General features: G+C 27.4%; 1 protein-coding gene across 4 annotated transcripts in view; it reads right to left on the bottom strand.

Moving 5' to 3' along the window:
* Positions 1-1,311: 1,311 nt before the first annotated feature.
* The window catches only part of LOC129958248 (xaa-Pro aminopeptidase 1-like), a 68,358-nt gene continuing 42,310 nt past the window's right edge, over positions 1,312-27,359 (bottom strand). For all 4 annotated transcript variants that reach the window (XM_056070554.1, XM_056070553.1, XM_056070552.1 and 1 more), the window contains 14 exons: positions 26,213-26,308; positions 23,677-23,758; positions 20,728-20,878; positions 19,905-19,949; positions 19,728-19,814; positions 19,171-19,280; positions 16,750-16,899; positions 16,603-16,663; positions 16,449-16,518; positions 16,249-16,353; positions 15,442-15,513; positions 12,956-13,032; positions 12,756-12,854; positions 1,312-11,556 (listed from right to left, as the gene is read on the bottom strand). In XM_056070554.1, the coding sequence (XP_055926529.1) occupies positions 11,437-11,556; positions 12,756-12,854; positions 12,956-13,032; positions 15,442-15,513; positions 16,249-16,353; positions 16,449-16,518; positions 16,603-16,663; positions 16,750-16,899; positions 19,171-19,280; positions 19,728-19,814; positions 19,905-19,949; positions 20,728-20,878; positions 23,677-23,758; positions 26,213-26,308 (1,325 nt within the window). In that variant the 3' untranslated portion in view covers positions 1,312-11,436. The remainder of the gene's footprint in view (positions 11,557-12,755; positions 12,855-12,955; positions 13,033-15,441; positions 15,514-16,248; positions 16,354-16,448; positions 16,519-16,602; positions 16,664-16,749; positions 16,900-19,170; positions 19,281-19,727; positions 19,815-19,904; positions 19,950-20,727; positions 20,879-23,676; positions 23,759-26,212; positions 26,309-27,359) is intronic.

Below are 27,359 nucleotides of genomic sequence, written 5' to 3'. Positions count from 1 at the left end.
AAAGATTTATTAAAACTTATAAAAATCTTTGATTTTGAAAGTTTGGAAGGAAAAGGGGACACCGAGATTTGCATTGCTTAAGAGTCTTTAAAACGTTTAATCCGAATCTATATGTAGCAATGACGGATGCACCGACAAGTACTTCTAGAGTTCCGATATGCTTGCAAACTTCTACAAGCAAACGGATAAACCCTTTTCCATGGAACTCTGCGACATGCTTGCATGGAGCATTCTCAATCGATAAAAATGTGAACTACGTTGCCTTTTTTTTTTTTTTTTCCCCTTTACCTAAAAAATTCTTCTTTCCTTATATGAGAATACCTTAACGCCATGGAGCATATCTATGATGTAACTGAAAGAGCCAATCGGACATTTAATGAAAGAACATAGTTGAGAGTTTCTCCTGATTGCTGTTCTTCACTGAGCTCGAGTAGGCATCATAGAAAACTGGAGATGGGTTTTGATACTTGAGTGTGTAAAATATATGCTCTATCACGACTTCTGAAGTGAATCAACAGGCTTCACTCCCATGGAATTTAATCAGAATCTGTTAGTCTTTAAAACTTGCTTTGAATTTTGCCGTCTCGATATATGCAACACTAAAAAAAGTGCCTCGCATCTAGATATTGCGAAATTAGTTAAATTCAATAATAACGAATATTCGTTACAATAATTAACTTAAAAATTTAGATAATGCATTTTCACACTGAAGTCAGGAATCATCGGTTCTTTCAAAAGAATCGTCAATTGGTTTCACTATACTTAGTTTTATATATTTCATAAAATTTTATTATAACAATTTTTAGCAAGGTTACATGATGATGAATTATTTCTAGAAGACTACAGTAAATTTAACGAAATTGGTAAAAATTAATGATATTACCTGTGTCAATAAAGAAACTGGCTAATTACTAATGGTTACTTTGTTTAAAGCTCTAAATGGAATTGAAAACTTTCATATACAATTCAGTAACGCAATCCAATAAAGGAAGGTAACAAAAGAAGACTTTCGATTTCATCATTCAAAATGATAGTAGTAAACTATCCAATTGATTTCATCTTATTCATTAATAAATTTTTTTAATTATATATATTTTATAAGTATCTTTTAAAATAAAGTTCTTCGGGTATTTTAATAAAAATGTTAATTTAGTCCAATGCATTATATTAACTTATTAAAAGTGCTTTAAAATTCTCTTCATTTCACCATTCTTAATTTATTTTTCATACATTGTATAAATTTCCTTCAAATAAAAGTTATATATATCTACATTTATGCGAAAGGTGATTAATTAAAATTTAAGAAATCAATAAGGTCCTACACAGTTTTATTCAACAACACTTTTACATTAACTTTGCAGACATATAAAATTCAACAGTACTACAAAACCATATATTACAAGCCACTTTCTTGAGGTCACAACTAAACATGAGAAAACTCATGTTTTGATTAAGAAAAGAGTCATTTCCAATGTTCTCTTCACATATAAAACACTGCTACAAAATACAATGGACCCACAATTTATAAATGCTTCTTCCAGTGGTATAGCTTCAGTTTAACCACTTACAACAAAAATGCATAAAATCACAGGAACTACAATACAATACTGATGGCATATACAAATATGCTACATTCTCTTGGAGAAACATTAACGTATTGCTTTTATTACTGTTCTCGCGACAGTGGAGGAACAGTGCTACTTGAACTTTGTTAGACATTTTGAAATTGTAACTATAAAATATGTGGTTTAACCACTATCTGCATAGCAGGTACAAACAAAATATGAATAAGATTATCATGAAAACTAAATAATGCTGAAATGCTTATTATCAAACAATTAAAATTTATAAAATATTTATATTTCTTTTAATAAGTACAAGTCATGTTTTATTGCTTCTTTTAAAAATGTTTTGTATTTTATAATACCAGTATGAAAACAATGTTTGGCACACAATTCACTTTTGCTCCTGCAATTTTTCTCTTCATTTTTCAAACAATTTAAATTATTTTTATAATTTATTCATAGATATGCATTATAATATTACCAATAAAGTTTGTGCAAATCAAAATTCAAGAAATTTCTCATTAAAATAGATTTTTCCACACAAATATGAATCTTATTAAATAAAAATTCAGTATATTTCAAAAAGCCGCGTAGATTATACAAGAAATGAAAAATTAGCCATGAATCCAATTTAAAAAAAGATACATCTTTTCTTTCTTTGTTTTCCAAGTGGTAGATTTACATAATTAAACTTCCCATCTATTTATACAGTATTCTTGCAGAAAACTATCATGCTCACCACAAATTATATGATAATTTTTTTCTTCAAAATCCAAATTCCGTTTTAATTATCAAATTATATACAAGATAAAGAAAATAGATTAAACCGATTTCATAGTTACAGATCTAGAAAAAAAAAAATATCAGAATATCCTTCTTGAAGACAGACAATTGCCAATTGAAGAAATAAATGGGTCAATAAACTCAATATCTATTCTTTCTGCTGTTCCCCAAATGAATTCTGATCCATGAATCGATTCCCTATCAAGACACCACTCTCTAACAAAGATGGTACATAAACACAATACTAAAGAAAAGCAAGCAGCTTAATATATTCTACAAAGATAATAGACATTCTTTGTCAATTTTTAAAAAATAAAAACTACCTCATTAAATATACACAAATTTGAAATCGTTTCAGACCAATTTAAAATGTTAAAATTAACTTAAATTATCAGTAATTAAACATCGCAAAAATGAGAAATTGCTCCTGAAAGATGTAACCTCCAATATTATTAGTGTTCAAACATATTATTTAAAATTACTTATTTCAAAAATGTACATAACTATAACATAACTATGCTATCTTTTATAATATTTATTCAAGCATTAATAGTTTAATACTCACTTCACCTGATTTCGGCTCAAATACATGACTTTTTCAGCAATTAAACATGTCACATTAAGTGTTATCTAAAGTTTCCAAAAAATTAATTTTCTTAGATTATTTTACAAATGATTTAAATCTCACGATCCCTTTATTTTACTGGTCTTAATCAAGCTGATTAATAAGAGAAATATTTGCTACCTGAATCAAGTATATGTTAATGCAAGTGTGAATGCATCTAATAAAGTAATAATGAATTCTCTTATAAAACATTAGGAATTTGAAATGAAATAAGCTCTCACTAATAATTATTAAATCTTTTTAACTGATGCACAATAAACTCGCTCATTAAATATACGCCAATTAGCTGATACAAACAACAAAATTGGTTTCAATGCTAATTTTTCAAAAATCTCACCATTCTTTTAAATACTTTTATACAATTAAGATTGCATAACACAGCTTCGTATGAGGTAGACTTGTGTCGTGGATTAAGAAAAATATCTTTCTTTTGAGAAAGATAGATTACAATTCTACACTCTTTAGCGAAAAGTTTCAAGTTGGCAGACAATGAATGACTGATAACGAATAAATTTCTGTTCATCTTTAACACAAATCAGCAATTATAAATTTAAATCAAAAAGAGAAAAATATTACTTAAAAAATATTTAGTTTTCAAGGCACATTTTCCCCATCAGAAAATAGATTGTTTCCTGTTATTAGTGTAAGATAGTACATTTAACAGAATTAAGATAGTGTTTCATTTAGTTTTTTTAAAAAAAATATTTACATCAGATAATCATTTAAGCATCAAAATAATTTTTCAAAAAGAAAAAACTTTCTAGATGTAAAATTGCCAAGATTTCAGTTGAATGGTTATTCTTAGATAATGCAATATCATAAACATAACATGAACAAACGTATTTTAATATCCTGATAAAATGCAGAGAAAAAAAAAACCCTTGAAAATGCATATTCATACATATATTATGAGGAAAAAAAATGCGAGGAGGAAGAAATTCATAACTCTTTAGTATCCAGATATGAAATATTAATATAATGAATCAATGAAATAAAATGCGGATATAGCTTAGTTCAAAAAAGAAATAATTTACGAAGGGGGGGGGACTTAATGAAGACAGTAATAAAAGTATAAATTACAATTAGAAATATTTTTAAAATATAAAACAAAATTAAATTTTTTGGCCGATAATTATCAATAATAACAAAGATAAGAAATGAACAGCAAAACAAAAGCAATGGAATGTAATTTCATAAACATCCTTTCAATTTACTTCCAAACTATTTTATAAATTTATTCTTAAAGTTCATTTCAAAAGCATAACAAATTTAAGAGTGAACCAAATCATAGAATTTATATAAGAATGGTACAGCTAAATTATATGCATTTGAATAAAAATTACACAAAATTTTCTTTTCAATTAGCAAATATTCATAATTTATAGTTACAAACTAATAAAATGAAATATTAGCACAAATACATTTCATTGTGCATTGCCTTATCTATATACATTATGAATTACTATTTCAATTTTGAATTAATCTCGATTTAAATTAATGAATTTCATTTTTCTTTTGCTATCCACAGCAAAATAACTTATTCAATTTGGCACATGAAGTGCTTCAGTCATTTCAGCTAATATATGATCATTTAACAAAACAAAACCTTGGTATTTTCACTCTGAAATGTAACGATAATAAATGTGTTTAAAACCCATAAGACTATATATAAGGTAAATTATCAACCACTTTGTAGAAATTTGTAATAAAATGACGATTTTGCAGAATGGCCAAAAGAATTTCTCAAAATATTAACATGGGATTCTTTGACATGATGAGACTGTTAGCAGACAAAGGAATATTTTTAAACAAAGCAGAACACAACACATTATAAAATCTGATACCAAATTTATGATCACTGATATGGAATAAATTTGATAATTAAACTAGCAAAAGGTAAAATAAGTCCAAACTGGCATAATTAATAAAATTTTAAAGTGATGTAAGGATTACACACACACAAAAAAAAAACTAGTATACAATTATAAAAAGAAAATAAAACTTCTTGAAGAAAATCTTACATACTCTCAACTCCCTGATATGTTTTTCATTTAAAATCTTTTTATAAGCATTGCTAATAAATATATTTAAAAAAATTAAAATATACTTAATTAAGCATTTTTGCTGTTACCTAAGATTAGCTTTTAAATTACCATTATATTCAAATATTTACTTTCCATATCAGCAATCTTCTTTATGTATATTAATAATATTTACTACATTTGAATCCAATACCTGCTTAAAACTGTTTATAATGAATGAACAAGATGCAAACTTTCTATGCAGTAATTATAAAAAAATGATTTCAAAATTTACTGATGGAAGTTAAAAACTAAATACAAGACAATACAATCAAACATTAACAGAAGCAATTTAAATAATAAGTAGTCAATGTAAAACAGTGGTCTGCTTTTAATTTTTATGATTATATAACTAAAATTATTAATTTTGGTACTTCTTTTATTTATGATAGAAAAGGATGAACAGAAACTTGGATTAACTGGAAGAAGACGCACTTTCAACTTTGTTCATGAAGAAGGCAAAGTCCCTTTTTATATCAAACTGGTAAAATGTCTTTATGTACATAATGTGTATTATAGAAATAAAAATATATCAGAAATAATAAAATAATAGTTCTAATATAATTACATTTACTGAAATTTTTTCATAACATACAATACTAGCACAGAAAATCTTCAGCGTCCCTTTTGATTTAATAATCTGTAATGAAACAGTAAACTGAATATATTCAAAACATCCATTTCAAAAACACACAATGGATTATTGAGAATAAATAAAGAATCTACCTCATACTTTGTATGATAACTTAATATGTGGATGCAGTGTTTGCAACTGCATTAAAACATATATTACATATGAATTCAATACATTTTCATGCACCGATTTTCTATTATTGCCAAAATACACGCACAAATAGTTCTGCATTTCATTAACAAAACATAGGTATATCTGAGGTATAGATGTAGATGATATGTCACCAGTTCTCTTTAATAGTATCAGAAATAATATTTTAGAAAATTAATATACAACAATAGAAGAAATGATAGTTTAGAAGATGAATTATTCTCAATAACAAGAACTTCACAATTCATTGATTTACTATAAAACGAAAATACTATAGAATCAAAATTTATAATTCAACATTTTTAATAATAATTTAACAGACACATTAATAAAACTGGATAGCAATTACAACTTTTGCATCAAAGAATGAAAGAAAATAAAAATGATCACCGATTAATCTAATTCTTTCTTTAATTTTGCAGAAATCAATTAAGTACAGATTATTTTTAAACAGCAAAGCAATTGTACATACAACTTAAATATTACCAAAAAAGTTTGGAATTCTATATTAACTGAAAACTAATTTTATGACTCATAACAAGATTATTTAAAATATATTCGAATTTTATTTAAACTAAACTTGCAAATTCATTTAAAATAAAAAGCAAAAATTGAAATCGATAAAACTAAAAATGTTTTATTACATGGCAGCAAATTTGTAAATACAGCAAATGTTTAAAACTCTATAAATTATTTTATTCCGAAACTAGAATTATATGCTTTAAACTTAAAATATAAACAGCAATTTTCTTATGAGAAAACTTTGTGACACGCTTAACAGTTTTAAAACATTTCAACACAATGCTAAAGATTTGTAACATTACACAGAGACATAACGCTTATTGCTTAAGTGGAGTATTTGACCAAACGGTCATCTTACACAAATAGTGAAGATATTACACACAGCAGTTCACATTTCAGACATAACAATAGACATATAAACATTTTAGGGTATGCGTTGTAATCTTGGAAGCTTAATTATAAATGAATTAACATCAGAGTAGCAGGGTATAAAAATTTATTGCCTTACTTGAATACTATGTTTGATATTTTTCTTTATTTAGGAAGATAGTGTAATATATCCAGTACCTTCAACTATGGGTTTACTTCCCACAGTGTTAGAAAAATTTATTAAATACTGCAGTGTTCGTAACATGTCAAAAACATTACCCCAAAATTGACATATATTACAACAACCATTCGTTAAAAAGTTATATAAAAACTATATCTGAAAGAATCTGTCAATCCCATTAAGCCATATCTATGGCAATCTAAAGTAATACAGATATCTTTACAGCCACACAAATGCTTAAATATGGTATATCTAACAACATGAAGCCTTCTTTGTTCTAACACCACAATTGATTATATATTTATTGCTTTTCAAACACAGCATTGCTATGTTTTGTTTACAAAAAGGTACACACATTCATTTTGAAAACTGTTTCACATAATCAAATTAAACTGAAGTACATATATACACACAGTTAGAAAAAAAAATTGTATTGCATATTTCCAACATACTTGGTTTATTCAACTCTACTTCATATGCTACTAATAGATCTAAAATGTTTCTTAAAGCAATAGAAAGAAAACAACAGCCACAGCAACAAAAGAAATAAGGGAAAAAAAGAGACAATCTATGTACTTGGAAAGCATATTTACATATCAACAATAAGCTTAACCACATCAGAGAAATATCAAAAGATATAGTCACTATTATATGGCAGCTTTTACAGAAGTAACTTTTTTCATAGATGTGAGAAAAATATGAAGGTATTGATTAGAAAAATATATGACACTACTTGACCTACAAAAAAGATGGGTTCAGGAAAGAACATCATATTAAATAGCATTAATATAAAAAAACCATTGGAGTTTCTCTTTACCTTGTCAATCAATTTTTATCAAACAAACTAAACCCATCTCTTCGGTTGGTCAAGCCACAAACAAAACTCATAATAAATACCAATATACACAGATTAATGTATGTAACTTAAATCAACATTTTGGGATTTGAGAATATGATGATTTCAAAAAACTATCGTGATATATACAACACCGGGTTTATAAAATGTTTGATTCCTTTACAGTTTATTAATATTATTGCTTAAATAGTGTAAATGACATCCACAGTTATTTCTTACTGACTCAATAGCATGATATGAAATTATTGCAAATATAATTTTGTTTCTGTTCCTTAGAAATAGGAAAGACTGCAAGTCAATGAACAGTAAATATTTAAACAGCAATGATAAAATAAAAATTTTAATGGCATGTTGAAGCTTGATTTAAAACTTAAGATAAGGTGAAACTGAAGCAGAACATTAACTATTAAAATATTTTTGAAAGAAAACAAAAGAAAAATATGCAAATCATAACACTGACTTGTTTTTTAAAATCCTACAACAATTATTGATGACACAATATTTAAACAAACAGAAAAAAGTTAATATCTGTAACTGTGACATTTTCCAAAAAAAAAAAAAAAAAAAAAAAATAAGAACCCTCTATAGACCTAATGTTTGAATATACTATGTTACAAAAAAAATACAGAATTCATAAACTCTGCATCGTTGCTTTTTCATCTCATGAATTGAGAAAAAAAAAAAAAAAAAAAAAAATTTCATGTTGTTAATTCATTGAATTATTTCCATTAATAGATCTTCTTTCATCTCATGAATTGAGAGGGGGGAAAAAACAAATTTCATGTTTCTTAATCCATTGAATAATTTCCATTAAATAGATCTTTCATAGGCAAGGATTCAATTAATTTTTAGGCATAAAATAAATGATGAATAACAGCACAAGTCAAATTTTCATAAAATTGTTTCGATCCATATTAAATGAATTATTTGCTAATTATGTTACTTATGTCGAAATTTCTTACAAACAAAAAGTAACTAGGTTTTTTTTTCTTCTTAATTACAAATGTATTATCCATAATAGGAAAGTCAACAATAATAACTATTAAAAATAATTTTTTCAAATAAATACTTAATAGAAAGCAGTTAAACAATTAAAGCATGGTGTAAGGGATCACCTTAATAGAGAATAAATCCTCTCACTCCTAAAGGTAGTCAAAACCTGACAGTTACGGCTGGGTTGTGTCGGTTAACCTGCAAGATGGGCGAATAACCGAAAAAAACAAAGTATTACACTTACTTACACTGAAAAGGTGTTTTTCATAACAGATGATACTTTCTAACAATAAATGTCAAAGTCATGTAAATCAATTTTTAGATATTATTATTTTCGATCGTTTTAATAACTAAATCGCAAAATAAGAAAACTTAAAATTCTTCCCCTTACACCAAAATAAATGCAATTTGAATTGGATTCAAAAATTTCTAATTAAACAATGATATAAATTTTATGCTATCTTGAAGGGAAAATAATGGATTAAACTCACATTCTCTAAGGCCAATCACAGTTACTTATAAAAATCTTTTTATTATTTAATGTTTGACTCAAAAAATACTTAAGGTAAATTTTTAAAAATTATACGCTGCTTTAGAATGTATAATTAACATAATAAATCTATGATCCTGAGTCGTATATCCATCGGTTTAGAGTAGAAACTTGTCAACTGACATATATCATGCTGTACATCAGATGATCAATCATTTATTCTAATGTTAAAAACCATAAACGATAAGCGCTTTAACCATTCAAAACAGAACAGTCACAAGAACTGAAATAGATAATATTAGGAATGAATCCAATTTTAAACAAAAATTCTAACACTCGATAATGAGTTTCTGCTTTACGCCAATGATATGCATGAAATATACGAATTATGTTAGGAGGCACTTTTAAAACAAAAATACAAAAAAATATTATTTTGGGCACTGCTGTCTGAATATTTTTAACATAATTTTTACGATTTCCTTTCAGATTAAAAATACTTATTTTAGATGCGAACATCTTCGTTTTTAAATTTCCAAGCTCTAATATTCAAGTGTGAATATAAAAATTTCTGGAAAGTCGTGTTTAAAGAGATACATCAAATACGCCATTGCCTGAAAATACTGGAATGTGAAACTGACATATTTTGTGTTCAGAAAGTATTATTGATGCATTTTGAAAAAAAAAAATCATTCAGAATTAAATGACATTTAAAAAAATGAAAGCTGCATTGTAATAAACTAAAGTATAAATTAAGAGAAAGTCAATACTCAAAACGAAAAACTTAATGAATAATGTGAATGCCAAATGAATTAATAAAATTGTATGAAATATTAATATAACAGTATTATTCAAGACATGATATATTCGTAATTTTCATTTAAATATTTCTTTTCATGCAGTTCAGTGTTTGAAATTTAAAAGAAAATGCATCTAATAATACTTGAAAGTGTTTTTAAACAGTAAAATTTCAATTCCTAGTAATTCCAACTTGTGAATGGAATTCAGGCACATTACCATATCTTTAAAAATATAATGGCCCAATAAAAATACAAGGAGCAACTTCATCACATTAAAACTATAACACATTCCGTATATAATAATGTATTAATTGCATTAATTAGAAAAACACACAATTTGAAAACATTGCACTTCTGTAACAAAATAAGCTCAAAATTAGTTATTTGATACAATTTACACATATTTCACAATAAGCAATAAATTAAAATATTACAAACTTGTTACTTTTTTTACACAAATTCTGCTATTAACAAAAGTAAAAGCTTGGCTTCTTCTGTGCAGAAAGACATTGAGAAGACAATTATCACTTAAAAAGACAACATGTCAGACATAGCTATCTCTTGAGGTTTGTGTATTGCTAATATTAAAGTCTGCCATGATATGCTTTGCAATATCAGAATTGGCCCTACAGACATTTTATCACTTACCTAATCACTGGAAGACGGCACTATGCTATGTACTAACACATTCATTCTAGACAATAATCACACTGCATATGCACAGGTTTAGGTTTGACCTAAACCACATTAAAAAACAGTATTTAATCAATGCCAAAATGATGCAAAATTTTAAAAATATAATTAACAATTACCTTAAAATTACAAAGTTATCATGATATATAGGACATCATTTAGAAACATAATACTCAAAAATATTATTGATAAGAAATTAATATAATTAGATATTGCTAATAAGAAAAGTTTTTAATAAACAAATTAAAAAGTCATAGTATAATATTAATTTTTAATATAGTGTTTATAATTGATCAGGCAATAATAATAAAACAACAAAAATTAAAAGAAAGAGCATTAAAAATAACAGTAATTTTGCATCATTATGGCATAATTGAAATACTGCTGTCAAACATTCATGATGGAATATTAGCATATATATATTATGTATAATAAATTTATATATTTATTCATATATATATCACAACTTTTATGTCAAACATCAAATATACATCACAAACACAGCAATGCATACTTGCATTATTTTACTTCCTTTTAAGAAGTAAAAACTAACAGACATGACTGACAAAATAATTGTTTGGCTTATAGCCTAACATATATTGCCCTTTGTAAACAAAGTAAACATTCTTCAACGTTGGATACCACCATGTGTGATTTTGGCACAAAACCAGATAATTTTACAATTGTTTGTTATTTTTTAACCAAGAGGTTGTGTTTCCCTCATCAACCACTGGAAGGCACTAAGTCTGCCCTGTTCCCGAAGGGCTTTTCCAACCACATCTCGGCAGATTTGATGATAGTTATCTAACCAGTCCATCTACAAAATTAAGCATCACATTTGGTTGAGCATTATTGAACTGTTAAAATTACTATGATCAGAAAAGGAGTACAATTTATAGTCATTATATTATATAAAGACTACTGTGACGATAATGAAAATCATTACATTGTGGATATGCATGCATACAATGATTTTGCTAGTAATAATAAAAGATTAAAATGTCTTAATTCTCTCCTTGCCTCTTTTTATTATTCCAAAAAGCAAAAATATCATTGAGTTAATTTAAATGAAAAAATATCCAGAATATTTAAAACTGCTTCTCAGAAAGAAAAAAAAATTAAATTTGAATGCCAGATAATACAGAGCAGGTTATTAATGACTTCCCTTACATCCCTTGTTTCACAAGACTGCATTTTATTAACTGTTCATATAGTACATTATGTACTTAAACTTTAAAAAATTATTTTCTAGATTATTTGTAAATACTTCATACTGAATAGCTACGACTTTAACATCTGCCAGTACTGAAAAAATTTGAAACTCAAATAATTGCATAAGTAAGGAAAATTATAAAACAGATTTCAAGAAAATATTTTGTAATAATTCAATGAATTCCCTATAGTTTCCTTTTACTAAAACTACAATTTGATTTTTTTATATTATTTCATAAATTAAATTGATATGCTTGCGTCCATTCATGCTAAAATGCATCACAGATTTTTTTTTTTTTTTTAAAGTTAGGATTATAATTAGTCACAGTTTTTCTTCCACACATTTCATACCAAAATTCCTAAAATTTGAAACTGTAAAATGAAACAAAGAAATTATTCGATATGCAACCAAAAAGAATAATAGAATTCTGCAGCTTTAAGTAAAATAACTTCCAGCAATAATTCTAAACTGGTTGGAAAAGGTGTGACAAAAATAACCAGTCATAAGGCTAGCAAGGAATATTTACAATGATGGAATCATGAAAATAAACTTTGTTTTACACAGGAAGAACTCGAATCGACTTGTGGAAGTTTTACCAGTTTTCTTAAAGCTTATTGGAGAAAAACAGGTACTGAAATATCCAAGCATTTACATTTAGTTGCATTATGTGTGTATAAATAATAATCTACAGTTTCAAGAACACTATAATTTACATAATATCCACTGTTAGAAAATAATACGCATTCACCATTTTCAAAGAAACAAAGAGCACAAAAATAAATCAGTATAATAAATTTACAAACCTCTTCAACAGTTAGGAGACTAGTATCCAACAGCTTCGTTTGAAAAGGGATCAAAGTAAGAGGCTCAAATGTTAAAAATCCACAATCTTGGAAATTGTACTACAGAATAAAAAATTTTAAAAAAAATCAATACTCAACACGAATAATCATATACGCAAAAAGAATCTTAAATGCAATAAGAATATTAATTTCCTACGTACTTTAGTATCAGCTTTTTTTACTAGAACCAAATTTTCAATTTTAATTCCAAAGCGTCCGCTTTCATAATATCCTGGTTCTGAAGACAAATGTAAGAATAATTAGACATTTTCATCTTAAATCAAAAATGTAATTTGTAAAATATAATACAAGCTAGGAAGAGAAAATATAAAAATGCCTTTTCCTTTAAATAAGGAACAAGCTCAATAACTTCTCTGACAATTATATTAAGTCAATGCAAGTTTTGATAAGAAACTGCTCTAATTCTATTTAAGTCTAATTTAAATTATTTAGAGGAAAAAATCTATAGCAAAAGAGAAAGGCTGCATTGCCAAAGAAAAATCAAGACAATTAGTTAAACAAAATTAATGGTTTCAATTAACAGTAATATTTTTAAGCAAAATATATTTTGCAAAAGAATTATGCACATTAGAAATATTTATTTAAGTTTTATTTTGAGTAACATGTGCACATATAAAAAAATGCATTTTTCTAATTAATCTAAATCGACTTAACAAAAATGAGATTTTCACAATTCTAAAATAAGATTTAGTTAGTATCTCATATGAAATGATGATGAATCAGTAAAAGAAAATAAAAATAGTTTCTCTTAAATTGCTTAGAAACATGAATAAAAATACTAAAGGCATTTTCATGGGAAACTGGACACTAGATTATTCTTCCACGAATTTCACCATTTGAGACCACACCAAAATGTGCAATGATTGAGGTCAATGTCAATAATCATAACACGGTTTTTCAAAGGAAAACCAACCAATTTTTTTATACATACTCGAAATAAATAATGCATTTCAAAAAATTATGAAATGTAAAATACAAGGAATTTTAAATAATACGAAGTGTAATGACGATTCAAATGTTTTATTCCAATGGAATATTTTTACTATTTGCCACTACATTAATGTTTTTTTTTTTACTTTTAATTGTTTTACAAAATAATGAAGTACCTAATAACCGATATCAGATGAATAAGGAGGTCACATAAATATAGAAATAGATTAATAACTAAAATAATTAACATAATTGCAGTTAAGAAGCTTAGATAAGTAGTTCACTAATAGCAGACCCACAATATGTCAATAGTTAAGTACTTTGATTTATCACATTTGTTTTGAAAGTGCAAAATTTATTGTTATGTATTATTCTTATTTAAAATCATTATAATCAAAACAATGAGCAAAATACTGCTTTTCTACACATGTGTATGCCTTATTTCATTAAAACTGCCATGGTGCGATGTTAACAAATTTTGATTTTATCTGACGATAAATTATACCATATAAAAACTTCTCCCTTAAATTCAGAATTCCTGGAAAGGGGCACTTTATAACTTCTTACTAATTTATAAAACTTTATCACAGGGAAAAAAAAAAAAAAAAACGTTACTACAGGAAAATAACATCAAATGTTCTTTTGGAGGGGGGGGGGGGACTTAAAAGTCTGGCAATTTTGATCAAAGGGAAATGTTTCCTCTGAATCTATATATTCTTTTTAGTATTTACAGATACTAATACATATAAAACTTCAAATTCCTAACAGCTCTAGCTCGGATACATAAAGATCTATTTCTTCATATTTAAACTGCTTGAACCATGTCTAAAATTTATATAGGAAAAGGGAAAAAGAGCCTACTGAGCATTTCATTCCTAAGATAAATAATAATATATAGAATAAATTAATACAAATTTGTATCCGAAAACCACAGTTGTTATCTAGAAGATTAATATGGATGGAATCCCTTAAAATAAACAACTTTTGCTAGATTCCGATTTCCAAATTGTCATTGGTTAAAATACTACAGAAATTTTGAATTCTTTTTCTTTATTGTTCCAAAGAAACTTTTAATTATTATCTTCTACTTCTCACAATAACAATAATTGCATTTTAAAATGAATTTTCAGTACATCTGATACAATACTTGTAATAATTTAGATACTTCACTAATCATAGATGAAGTTGCAAAAGGGAACTTGTTTTTCACAATTCAAATACTAATAATCTCAAAACGTAATAACATACTCTGCTTTTAGAAAAATTGCTAAATTAATATTTGGTTGTAATTTCATTTGTTTAAGATTCAGAGTACGAAAAAAAAATCAACTAAAATCTAAAACAATTAAACCAAAAACAAACTATTTTACCCTTCAAGATGTTATCAAAAACTGTAAGATACAAAAACAATACTCTCTTGGTGAGATGTTTTTTGAGATGCTGCAGATAAAGAAATATTATTGAAATAATAAGAAAAACAATAAAAATGTAGCAAGCTATCACAGAAAGTGGAACAGATATACAGTGATGATAAAAAACCTGAATTCTCTGTCAACTGTTTCACTCATGAAGAATAAAAGTAATATCCTAATTATTACAGAAAGTTTAATATTTACTCAATTCTGAATTTCATTAAGAAAGAGTAAATTAAAGTGGATTAATAATATCAATTTTTCTCAACAAAAAAAAAAGTTACCGTTTGATAAAATCATTCCTTCTTGAAGCCCAGGATCATCTGGATTTGTTTTCCAATCTATTTCAGTTGGTCCTAACCAATTAAAAACAATATCATTGAAAATTTGAATAAAAGAAGCTCAAAATACTACAATGTAAAAACAGATAGACATTTGAAAATTTTTATCCTATTTTAAAGTCAATCTTTAATATTACTTCATCAATAATAATCATTGCATTGAGTACAGTCACTTAGATTTTAATTCAACTTTTAATCTTAACCATGAAAAGTAATTAAAAATTAATTTTAATCTAAGCCTCAATGACAACTGAATTTCAAGGGTTATTTTCAAAATATCTTCAAAGCAGATAACTAATTTTTAATAGACCTCCTAAAAATTAGGAAACTACCTTAAAGAAACTGATCAAGAGATTGACTAAGAAATTAAAATACTTAAATAGAATTCAATGCTAGAAAGAAGTAAGAAACTTAGAGTAAAATTTTCCCATTTCATTTAGAGAAATAAAACAAAACAAAAATAAAACATAATTAAATAATACCACATAAATATAAATGTGGTATTATTTAATTATGTAATAAAAATTATCAAATTCAATAAATACAAATTCCCAATGACTTCAAAAAGATACTTCAGAATAGGGGAGAAAAACACTAAAATGTTAATTTTGTTATATATTAAAACTTAAGTATAACATCAGATACAAAAACACTGATTCAAAAAGATATAATTTAATCACCAAAAGATAAATTTATAAATAGTTTAATTTAGATATATTCCGCATACAAAGTGTTTTGAGATTTAATTACCTTCATGAACCGTAAGATATGCTCCAACACCATGACCAGTTTTGTGCATATAATTTAATCCAACCTCCCACAGTGACTTTCTTGCTAAAGTATCAAGCATCTGACCTAAATTGCAAAAGAACGAATAAAAATATGAATATATCAATCGATAATTTAGAATATATAAATTAAGAGATAGGAAAATTCTTATGAATTTATACCTTTGATATGTCTAGGAAACACAGCAGAAGATATAGCAATATGCCCTTTCATTACTCGAGTAAAACATTCCTGAAAGGGAGGAAAAAAGAAAATAACTATAAGAAATTATTAAAAGAGAATCGCACAACAAAATCTAAAAGCATACACACAAACCTTTTCATACTGTGACGGAGTACCAAAAAAATACGTTCTTGCCACATCTGTTGTTCCATCTCTGAAAATATTAAAATTTTCGTATGTTTAATAAAAAGGAAAATAAAAAATATCATATTTTATTAAAGTAGAAAAAAAGAAACAAACATGTATTGGCCTCCAGAATCACATAAGTAAAATTCATCAGAGGATATTATTCTTGTTGTTTCTTCAGTTGGATGATAATGTATAAGAGCTGCATTTGGTCCAGTTGCTGATATAACTTCAAAACTTGGCCCAACATAATCTTCTTGTTGCCTGGAAAGAACATATTTTAATATAAATTATTAAAAAACGAAAGTTAGAGCAAATATTTTATACAGAGTAATTATATTCATACAATGCTAAAGATATGGAAGCAGCATCAAATCATAGCATAGGTGAGAGAGCTTTGACTAATATTTAATATGAATTTTTTTTATTGGCTTTATATGTAAATTCATAACACTAGTATTTATTGATCTTACCATTGTTTAGTTTTGCATTTCTACTTATTTCATAAGACCACAATTTTCTATATCAACATGTTTAATTATTTTTTAAAACCTTCTGTGGTGGACAATGGTACAACATAATCTTGTATTTTTTTTATCTGAGCTTTTCATAAAAACAAAAATAAATAAGAATATGAATTCTATTCAGGTAAAATGATAAGATTGTTATTTTTGAATAAATCTCAAGTTTTGATACATAAAATTAAGTTATTTACAAAGTTTATATTTTTATTAATTTGAGAGGAAAACATTACTACTTTCAGAATTCATCTTGTTTTGTCAACACAGAGTTTCTTTTTAATGTTTTTTTCCTAGTTTGGGGGGTATAATTTGATTTCAATGTCTTCAAAGTTAGTTTTTCAGAACTATCTGATTCAACTTTTGATCTTTATTTGTTTCTATTCTCTGCTAAGTCTTAGTGTTCAGAATTAAGTAGAGTAGGCTTTATATTTTAAAAGGATGTAACTGAGGTGGTCAATGCCATATTTAGACTGACAGGACTTAGGGTCAAATTTTGTGATGCTAAACTTGTAATAGCCGAGAATCATACATGAGATCTAGATGAGACATCAACCTGTCAATCAGAGATAAAAGTAGAAACTAATCATTAGTAAAAAAAAAAAAAGAAATTATTAAAGGAAACAAACTTGTAATATTGAGCCTTTTTATGATATTAAATGGAGTTTTAGGTTTAGAAGACCGATTTCGCCACATCATATAAGATGTGAAAATTACCATTATTATTTGATATTAGCATCAAGTGGTTTATCGATTATCTGGCTGTAATAAATTTTGACTGGGCCAAAGACATTCCTGTAAACATACGCATTGTTGTAAGGATGAAAGATAATAATAATAGTCTTTATTTATTTACTTATTTTTTTTTTGTCATCTCAACAGGAATAGTTAAATGAGTTCCGTAGTTATCAGGAAGTAATAGTAAAGGCTTTAGACTTGGTCGAATATGATAAAGTGCTTAAATAAATGAGGGGGAAAAAGTCCAGTAAAGTAATCCCCAGATCGAAAAGATATCTCGTAAGAAAAGAATCGCAGTTTAAAGGTTTTCTAAAGAACTAAATCACTAAGAATTCATATATTGCACACTATCAAGTTATGGTTAGAGGTATACTTGAAAGAAATATTATATTTATCTTCCTTTCACTAGTAAATTTCCAATCCACAAAGAAATAAGATAGGAAAATTATTTCGGACCCTCAAAATATATTTAATTCCCATCATTACGATGATATTTCAGATTGAAATGGAAATTTCTAGCAAGAGGCGCTATGATCATGGGAACAGATAGATATGGCATACACCACTACCATTTTCTCACAATCAGAAAATGAACTAGATAAAATATTCTTAGTTTCCTCTTAAATAAGAAATATTGCACAGCCGTTAACAAGAAAAAAAAAAAAAGAAAAAAAAAAGGAACACCTCTGTAACTTTGTTACTTATTATCACATCTTCACAACATTGGTATCAATGGAAATGGCTTAAATGGATAGGTTTGCTGAGATAGTAGTTAATTAATTCGGTTAATCAATTTCCTTATCTCGAAATTTTCCATTGCGGAAATGTGATTTTAACCTAAAGTAAATTCGGAACTTAAGTAACAGAAAAATTTTAGAAAACCATCAAACCGATTTTAACATCAGTTCTAGAATAAACTGTATAAGATATAAATATAAGCTAAATTTAAAAAAAAAAAAAGTCACAACCCTTTATATAGAAAAAATTTTGGGTACATTATTCTTCAATAGTGTAATGATACTTTTGGTCACTTCTGACTGCCCATAAATATTAACAGTTCTACTGCCATTCTGATTAATTTGTCCATTTAAATAAATTAACATCTTTGTTAAACATTAAAAATTTAAAAAATTCACTTTCAGTTCTTTGAAAATAGCATTTTACTTGCGAATTTTCAATCTCAGATATTCAGAATATTTACATAATATAACAAGAAATTAAATAAATACATTAAAAAAAGCAAGTCGCAGGCATACTTAACAAATTAGATTTTCAATACCTTCTAAAATCTTCAATTTTAAGTGCAGCCAGATACTCAGTGACTTCCCCAGTAGCAACTTCATCTTCTAACCATGCAAAAAATTCACACATGGCAACAGCATCTTTAACCTAATGTAATGAGTTTCTTACAAGTTAAAATAAAATATGAAATAATATATAACGCTTAGAATAGTATAAAGTGAAAAAGCAAATGATTTAAAGATATTAGTAGATGAATTTTTAGCCCAAACTCAGGGAAACAATAAATTTGATTCTAGAAAAAAAGATGTATACTCTTAAAATATCTTTGCTATATTTAATATTTTGACGAGATTTTCAGAAATTATATATTCATTTATGAGTAGATTATAAGTTAAGGATAATAAAAGTTAATGAATTCTTTTCTAAAAATAATAAGTCAGCCCACTTTATTGGCATACTACCTTTCAAGACTTAATAACAGTAATACTTTCATATTAAACAATGACAATAATAATATAAGACCTTGCTTAACAAAGCAATACATCATAAAAATCTCACTAATATGGAAAATAGTGCAAATAATTCATTACGTACATGAGCACGACGCATACATTCTATTTCCACTTCATGTTTAACAGCTTTCATCAACAAAACAGGATTAACACTTTCAATGCGACATTCCTATAAAGACAAATTTAAAGAAATAATTTCATAGATTGCAAATTATTATTATACACAGTAATACTTTAGAAAGGTATTTTCAGAACTTACTTCTGGGATTAGTCTAAGAAGAGAATAGCTTGATTTTCGGCTTATCTTCAAAAAAAGAAAAAGAAAGGTATATAAGGAAAAAAGTACTTTCAAACTGCAAGCTGTGAACAAATTAAGATTAAAAATAATAGCAGACTTCAAAACACATAGTTGAAATTTAAACAACATACTCAAGAGTTACTTTAAAGCAAGCAGGACTAAAAATTCATTTCATGGAAATGACATAATACAAAATGTGGATTATGATAAATACAATTTAAAAAAAGTCTTCCAAGCTTACTATGTTTTAAGCTCAAACGCATCATGCTTTTCTAGCAATGATACTTGAAAGAATTTAAGAAATTTACTAGGAAAAGCTTACTCTAAAAGGAAACTTGAATATACTTGCTTAAAGTTTTACATGAAACCCTGACTGGCTGAATTGCCTTCTCCAGAAAAAGAATAATTATCTTTGATTATTTTACAAGTACAAAATCAAACCTTCTACAATGCCTCCAACAAATGTAACTTCTACAAATGCAAATCTGTTGTGTTTCAACAACAAATTTAAACAGCAAATGAAAACTTTGAAACTATTGATTCATCATTCATTTCATCGAATAAATTTTAAGCACATTTAAAACACTCAAATATAAATCTCATTTTAAGATAGTTTTGCCTTAAAAATATTTGATGCCTTTAAAAATTCTTCAAGGTGACAAAATGATATCTTCATTAATGCAAAAGAACGTCAATAGATTTATTTTTAATTGTTTTGAAAAGTTAATAATGAGTAATACAATAATACATGAAATTAATTTCACAAAAGAGAAAAATTATGTACCCAAATTTTATCATGTTGCTGGTTTACAAGCCAACTTAAAAATTCCTTGATTAACTGATAGGGACGAATTTCAACTCTAATTTTATCAAAACAATCTTCTTGAAAATGTCTTTTCACCTGGGCAGTGATCTTGAATTCATCAACAAACAAACTGGAAGAGGATAAAATCAAGAATAAACAATTTTCTAACATAAATAAACTTTTTAAAAGACAATAACAGTTCAGTACATTACAATTATTAAACATAATTATATTAATATTAGTGACAAAAAGTAATATGAACAGCCTATCACTAAATTAATTTTTTATAAATGAATCAGATAACTTCTCATCACAGAAATCCAGCCCATTATTTCAAACTGTTGAAAGAAATTCTTATTCTAAATAAAATTTCACAAATAATTTAAATACAAATTCTTCCTGATAATATCATAGGGCAATTGAATTCAATTCTTAATAGAATATGATTACTCTCCTTGAGGATATTTTTTTCAGATACCTCAACTTTTTTTTCCCATTTACAAATACAGGGTTCTTATAATTAAAGTTCGCCAATTCAGAAGGCTCTAGGGCCGGTTCTATGGCTCCAAATGAAACAAAATTTCACTAGTATGTAGAACAAGTGATGCGCTCTATAAAAATTGTGTGTGTGTGTGGGGGGGGGGGGTTCAAATTTTCGTCAATAGGTGACGTTATGCCAATCTAAGGCGTATTTTGCATTTTTATTTATTTTATTTTATTTCTTTTGTAAAAAACAAAATAAAGAGAATATAATTTCGCAGTTGGTAAAAGTAAATTTTTGCAGGTTCATTCTATCAATTTTGGTCAATTCAGACAAAACACATACAAAATTACAAAATTTTAACAACCCTAGCAGAAAATCGCTATTTATTCAAAGCTTCCGAGGATTACGTAAAAATGGTAGCAAGGCACAACTTCAAAACCTTGAAACATGCTTCAAATCAAATGACGATTTAAAACAAGCTAACAATTCTTGTAAGCTGCGATTCCTTTGATACTCTATGAATTTATTGTTTCTGAAAATCATTAGAATCTATGCTTTGTGGAAAATGGCAACTTCAAAAGAAAAGGCTACACTCCTAAAGTTATTTTATCAAAACAACAGCAACGCAGCTGCGACTCATTGAGAATTTCAGAAACAGATGAATGTTAGGTTATGGGCCAATGTTACATCATGACATTCACAAGATTAAAACATTTGAAGCAGGAGGAAGAACTCGACCTTCTTGGCAGAGAATGAAAATAACTGGATATTGCTAATGCTGCGGTATATTTAACAAAACACTCGCCATATGATAATGCAAGTGTTCCAGCTATAGCAAATAAGGTCGATATGTCCATTTTCATGGTGAGAAAAGTTATGCGTCAAGTTTTCGTTACTATCCATACAAGATTTAGACGGTACAAATTGCCAATACAGGGTGATAACACTATATTTTCTTGTTCGATTGCATGTAGATTACTCTTGATCCTGGAGTATTCCACAGGCCGATGAAGCACATTTTTATTTAAACAGACAAATGAACACACAAATGTCGGATTTGGGCAAAAATGAATTACAATGCTGTTCAAGAAGTTCCATTACATGCAGCTAATGAGACAGGGAGGTTTGGTTTTACAGCTAAGTATAAGAATAGGGCCATATTTTTTTAGGAATCAACACCCACATAAATTTATACAACACCCATTATATATTTCAGAAATAGGAGAAGATATTTCAATATGTAGTAAGGTTTTGTGATTACCGGGTTGCAACAGAAATGTAGTCTTCAAAATACCGTTTTTATGTAAGATGGTGCACTACACATTACTTGAACAGTTCGGATTCTCTTGCATCATTTCACACAAGACCGTATAAGTCATTATTTTCAAATAATAAGGCTATGATAACCTGATCTCACACTATTTTTGACTGCGGGGATTTTCGACAGACTGTGTGTCTAAAGACATATGTCAGACAATTCCCGATCTGAAGAACAGTATTAAACTTCACATGTGTTCAATCCCAAAAGTCATTTCATGCAATGCAGTAGAAAACACAGTTCTGAGAATAGAAAACGTGATAGCACATAAATGGAGGATTAATTGAGCATGCGTAGTTCTGTTTTTCTTTATTTCCTTGCTACTGAACGACATGTTTTGTTTTTGTTGAAGCAGATTTTCTAACAAAAAAAAAATAATAATAAATAAAATTAAATTTTCTCCTTTTTTTCTGTATTGTTTGGAGCCATAGATTCGGCTGCAGAGCTTTCTGATTTAGCGAAGTGTAATCTTACCAATTGAATATTATAAAAAATAAATTTTTTTTAATTCGTTTTTTACAAAATAAATAAAAACTGCAAAAAGCGCAATAGATGTTGACACAGCGTCACATACAAAAATATGAGCTTTTCCCCGATTTTTGCAGAACGCATCACTTGTAAAACATTCTAGAGAAATTTTGTTTCGTTTGCAGACATAAAATCAGCTATAGAGCCTTCTGAATAAGCGAACTTCAATTATAACAACCCTGTACATTCTAAGTTTAGCAGAAATATTGGAACAATAAACAGTTCCTCCATTAAACTTCTTCAATAAACAGAACTGATTTAGACATTAGAGAAATAACATTAATATTCAATTCTTTTTTACAATATTTATAAAATTTAAGAAATGATGCTTAAATATCAATGTCCAACATTTAAATGCTGATTAAACATTTACAAAAACCATATCTTTTAACAGAATAGAAATTTCTAATGTGCATAGTGAAATAATCACTTTCAATATACTAAAACTAACTTTAAAATTATCTCTTACATTGCTTTTGATAATTTACGTAAAAAACTTTATTATAAACTTTAAAAATATTCATTAGCAAAAAATTTTTTAAATAGCAAAATTCTGTTTTACTTAAAAAATAATAGCAAGTAAGAAACATATACTCACTAAACAGTTTCTAATGTGACAACACCAAATGCAAGAAAAAGTGGGTTGTAATCAAAATCACTACCACGCAAATTAAAAAGCCCTAAAAAAGGAAAATTTACTATGAAAATTAGAACACAGTCAAATTCATTAAACCTACTAAATGCTACAAAGAACGATCTCAGTAAGTAATATAATGAATAAATATAATGAGTAAATAAAATGAGAAAATGTAGATACAAGCAAAACCTTAAAACAAAGCAAGATTTTTAAACATGCAACAATAACAAAAAAAAATTCAAAGTAAGCATGAATATGAAATAGCTTTCAGAGGACTCAACTCCTTTTATTCTATAAAATAGAATAGAATACAATTTTATAGTTTGAAAAAAAAAAGCACTCTTGAAGATCACAGGGTGCATTTGAAAACAATTTAAACCATTCTTGTAGAGTAATTTTACAGAATAGATTGAGAATTTAAAACACTTTAGAAGTCAACTGCTTTTACTTTAATTTTTTTCCAGCTTAATAGGCAACATTTGTAAAATTAGATTATAAAGTTGTTTTAAATCCATCTTCCAAGGGTTAAAATAAATCGATATTTAATAATAAACTGGATAAAGAAACATTCAGAAAAAATCAAATTTATACTAATGGGAATAAAACGTTATTCTTTCATGCCCACCTTAGATATTTTTTGCTCGAATCAACAGAAATATGTGCTATTAAGAAAATAAGCAATAAATGAGATATGAAATTATGCTCCAGAATAATTCATATCTCATAAATACATTCCAGGCTGAATGTCAGGAACTATGTGGGGTACAGAAGAAAATATTGATTTAGCCTTATTTAAAAATTAAATAAATATTTATGAATAAGAAAATTAAACACTAGAGTTAATAAGTAAGAAATTATCATTTAGCAAAAATAAAAGTATTTATCATAAAAATCAACATAAAATAAACTTCATTGCATTAGTTATGCATGTGGAATTATAATTCGGTTTTACGTCATTATACATTAGCAATTTCAATTTATTATATATTATACTCTGTTTCACCCTAACTTGGCAGTAGTGTATATTCTAGGCATGCCAAATCGCAGTCGTCGTCAGGGGAACAGGGTTACTTTAAAGTACAAAGTTACTAGAAATGCAGATAGCTGGCAAAACTTTATCTCTCAAATTTTTCGCCAAATAGTAAATATTTATTTACTTTATCATATTATCACTTTATCGGAGAATTAATTGTTTCCTTATTTTCATTATTTTTTCAATATTATTGACACATTATTTTAATAAATCATTAACGTTATTTCATTTCGTTTCACCGTTTCTCAAAAGAAAACAATATATCTTTGAATATTCTGTAAAGCATAGTTCGGCTAATGTTTTTCGAAAAGATATCTGTATTATTGTTCACATCTTTTAAAACTTTATCTAATGTTGGAATCTCATTTCTGCGAAAAAAATGCATGGATTTTTCGTCAAATACAGAATAATGTAAAATCATCATATTTTACAAGACCTGAATGTTTATCTACTGAGCCTGGTCGCTTCTTTCCAGGGGTACTTAAAGGATGCCTTTATTTCTTTTTTCGAAAGGGAAACTGTTCATTGCGAAATTTTATCAACGATTTGATTGATAGAATTTTAAGGGTTTTCTCGGAGTCGAGAATAAACATTTAATATGTTTTTACATGTTGCACTTTTTGTTGGTTTCACTCGTCTTGAAGGTGTGCACAGCATAGTCGGTGAAAACACTTTCTCTTTTTCAAACATTTTAGAAGTGAATAGAAATGACGAATCGAATAAATATTCACCAAACAAAACTAATAACTACTAATGCGATTAATAGTATAAAAAATATCAGCTGCTAAAAAAGCGAGAATAAAAAAGTACGAAAGATGATAATGGTTGCGAACAGAATGAAGTTGAGTTGGCGGAGACGTAAAAGAAAAGCGCGCCAAATATTGACCTTGAAGACCGGTTCTAGCCAAAGTGGAAAATCTTTTAGTTTTATTCGTTCGCTTTATTTACAAAATACTTAACATATAAGCACTTCCAACTTGAGAATAATTTTAAATACATATTGATAAAAAAAGGATTTCTGCAATTTATGATATTATTTGATAAATTTCTGCGCATTTTAACTATTTTAAAGTCGGAATTGATGGGGAATTCTTTCCCAACGCGGAGCGTCACATTTTCTACCTTTTACAATACTGCCAAGTTAGGGTTAAACAGAGTATAGCTATAAAGCATACATTTTCAAAAATATTTTATTTTATTATTAACTAAAGATTATTTAATAGATATGTAATATAATTAAATAGAACAAACACTGTAAGCTAAATCAATATGCCTAATGTTGAAGAATGAAAAGTATAACATTTAAGATGATCAATGACTATTTAGAACTAAAATATGAAATTAAAACACGTTATCACAAAATAAAACAGAATAATTAACAACAGATAACATTAGATTGTAGGAAAGAAATGAATGTAAAATAAATTTATTTCAACATAGTATAGAAATAAAGTATATACATACATGCTACTTCATCAAGTGCAGTTATTATTAAAGCTGTTGCTCCTTTTTGTTTCATAATAAGCCGCACATCAATAACTTTTTCTTGCCATGACCTCCCTTCAAAATTGTATATAATTAACACTCATAAAACATAAATTAGTAAGAAAAGTTTTACATAATATATTGTCATGATATATGCATATCAGATATGCAAAGAAATCTGATCTCTGAAGGGGCATGTTAGTATTAAAAGTAGAAAGTAATATGTTAAACATGCATCATTGATTAGTTTTGATACTTTTGTTGATTAATAAACAAAAATATTGCAATTAAAAAAAAAAATATTTGATTTTTTTTTTTTTTCTTATTAAAGGATAGTTTCCTATTTTCAGATGTGTAAAAGTTATTCTCTAGATGTTAGCAATAATATTTTTTTTTCTATGATACTTTAAATCTATCTGTAAAGTTCCAATCAAGCCGTTTACAACTACAAGTCTGACTAAATATTGTTACAAATCAGTAATGTTGCTCCCCAGCATGGTTAGCTCCATTCGCAGGAATGTTTTACAGACAATTATGATTGATGCTGATCAGACGCCGGATCAATGACCCCCGGCCTTGGTGACAAATTTGGCGTCCATTTGGCTACAAAATGGATGATATTAGAATCTTCAGGAATTTTGCCGATAGGGCCAATAGGAGGCGAATTATATGCGATTTTTCGAGAATCTTGTGCCCTACTAAGGAAGCTATAAAAAGCCGACTGTCCTAGCCGAAGTCAGTCGTAGGGTGAATGTGTGTTGAGTCAACGACGAATTAGTAAAATCAGTCCAGAAAAGCGCACACGTTTAGTGGTGGTCAAGCGATTAAGCCGTAAACTGAGTTTTGGAGACAAGTATTGAAGCAGCATCGAGTCGTGCGTTGAGTAGTCAGTCGTATAAGTAACGAGTCAGCAGCTAGATACAGTTAAAGCGAAGAGACCGCGGAGAATAGCCGGCATTTGGAGAAAACTTAGTGAATAGCTATGTCGATTCTCTCCTTCCTGCTGTGTTCTGTCTGGCCTCTGTGTTCTGTTTTGATTGTTTACTACTTGTGGACTGCAGTTTGTTTTAAGTACTACTGTGTATTTCTTGTGTACATCTAGGCTGTGTTTTGTTCCCAGTGTATT

Source organism: Argiope bruennichi, chromosome X1 (genome assembly GCF_947563725.1).
Source record: "Argiope bruennichi chromosome X1, qqArgBrue1.1, whole genome shotgun sequence".
In the NCBI taxonomy this organism is placed as follows: domain Eukaryota; kingdom Metazoa; phylum Arthropoda; class Arachnida; order Araneae; family Araneidae; genus Argiope; species Argiope bruennichi.
Note: the sequence above shows the minus strand (reverse complement) of the source record. Positions and strands in the feature narration are given on the sequence as shown.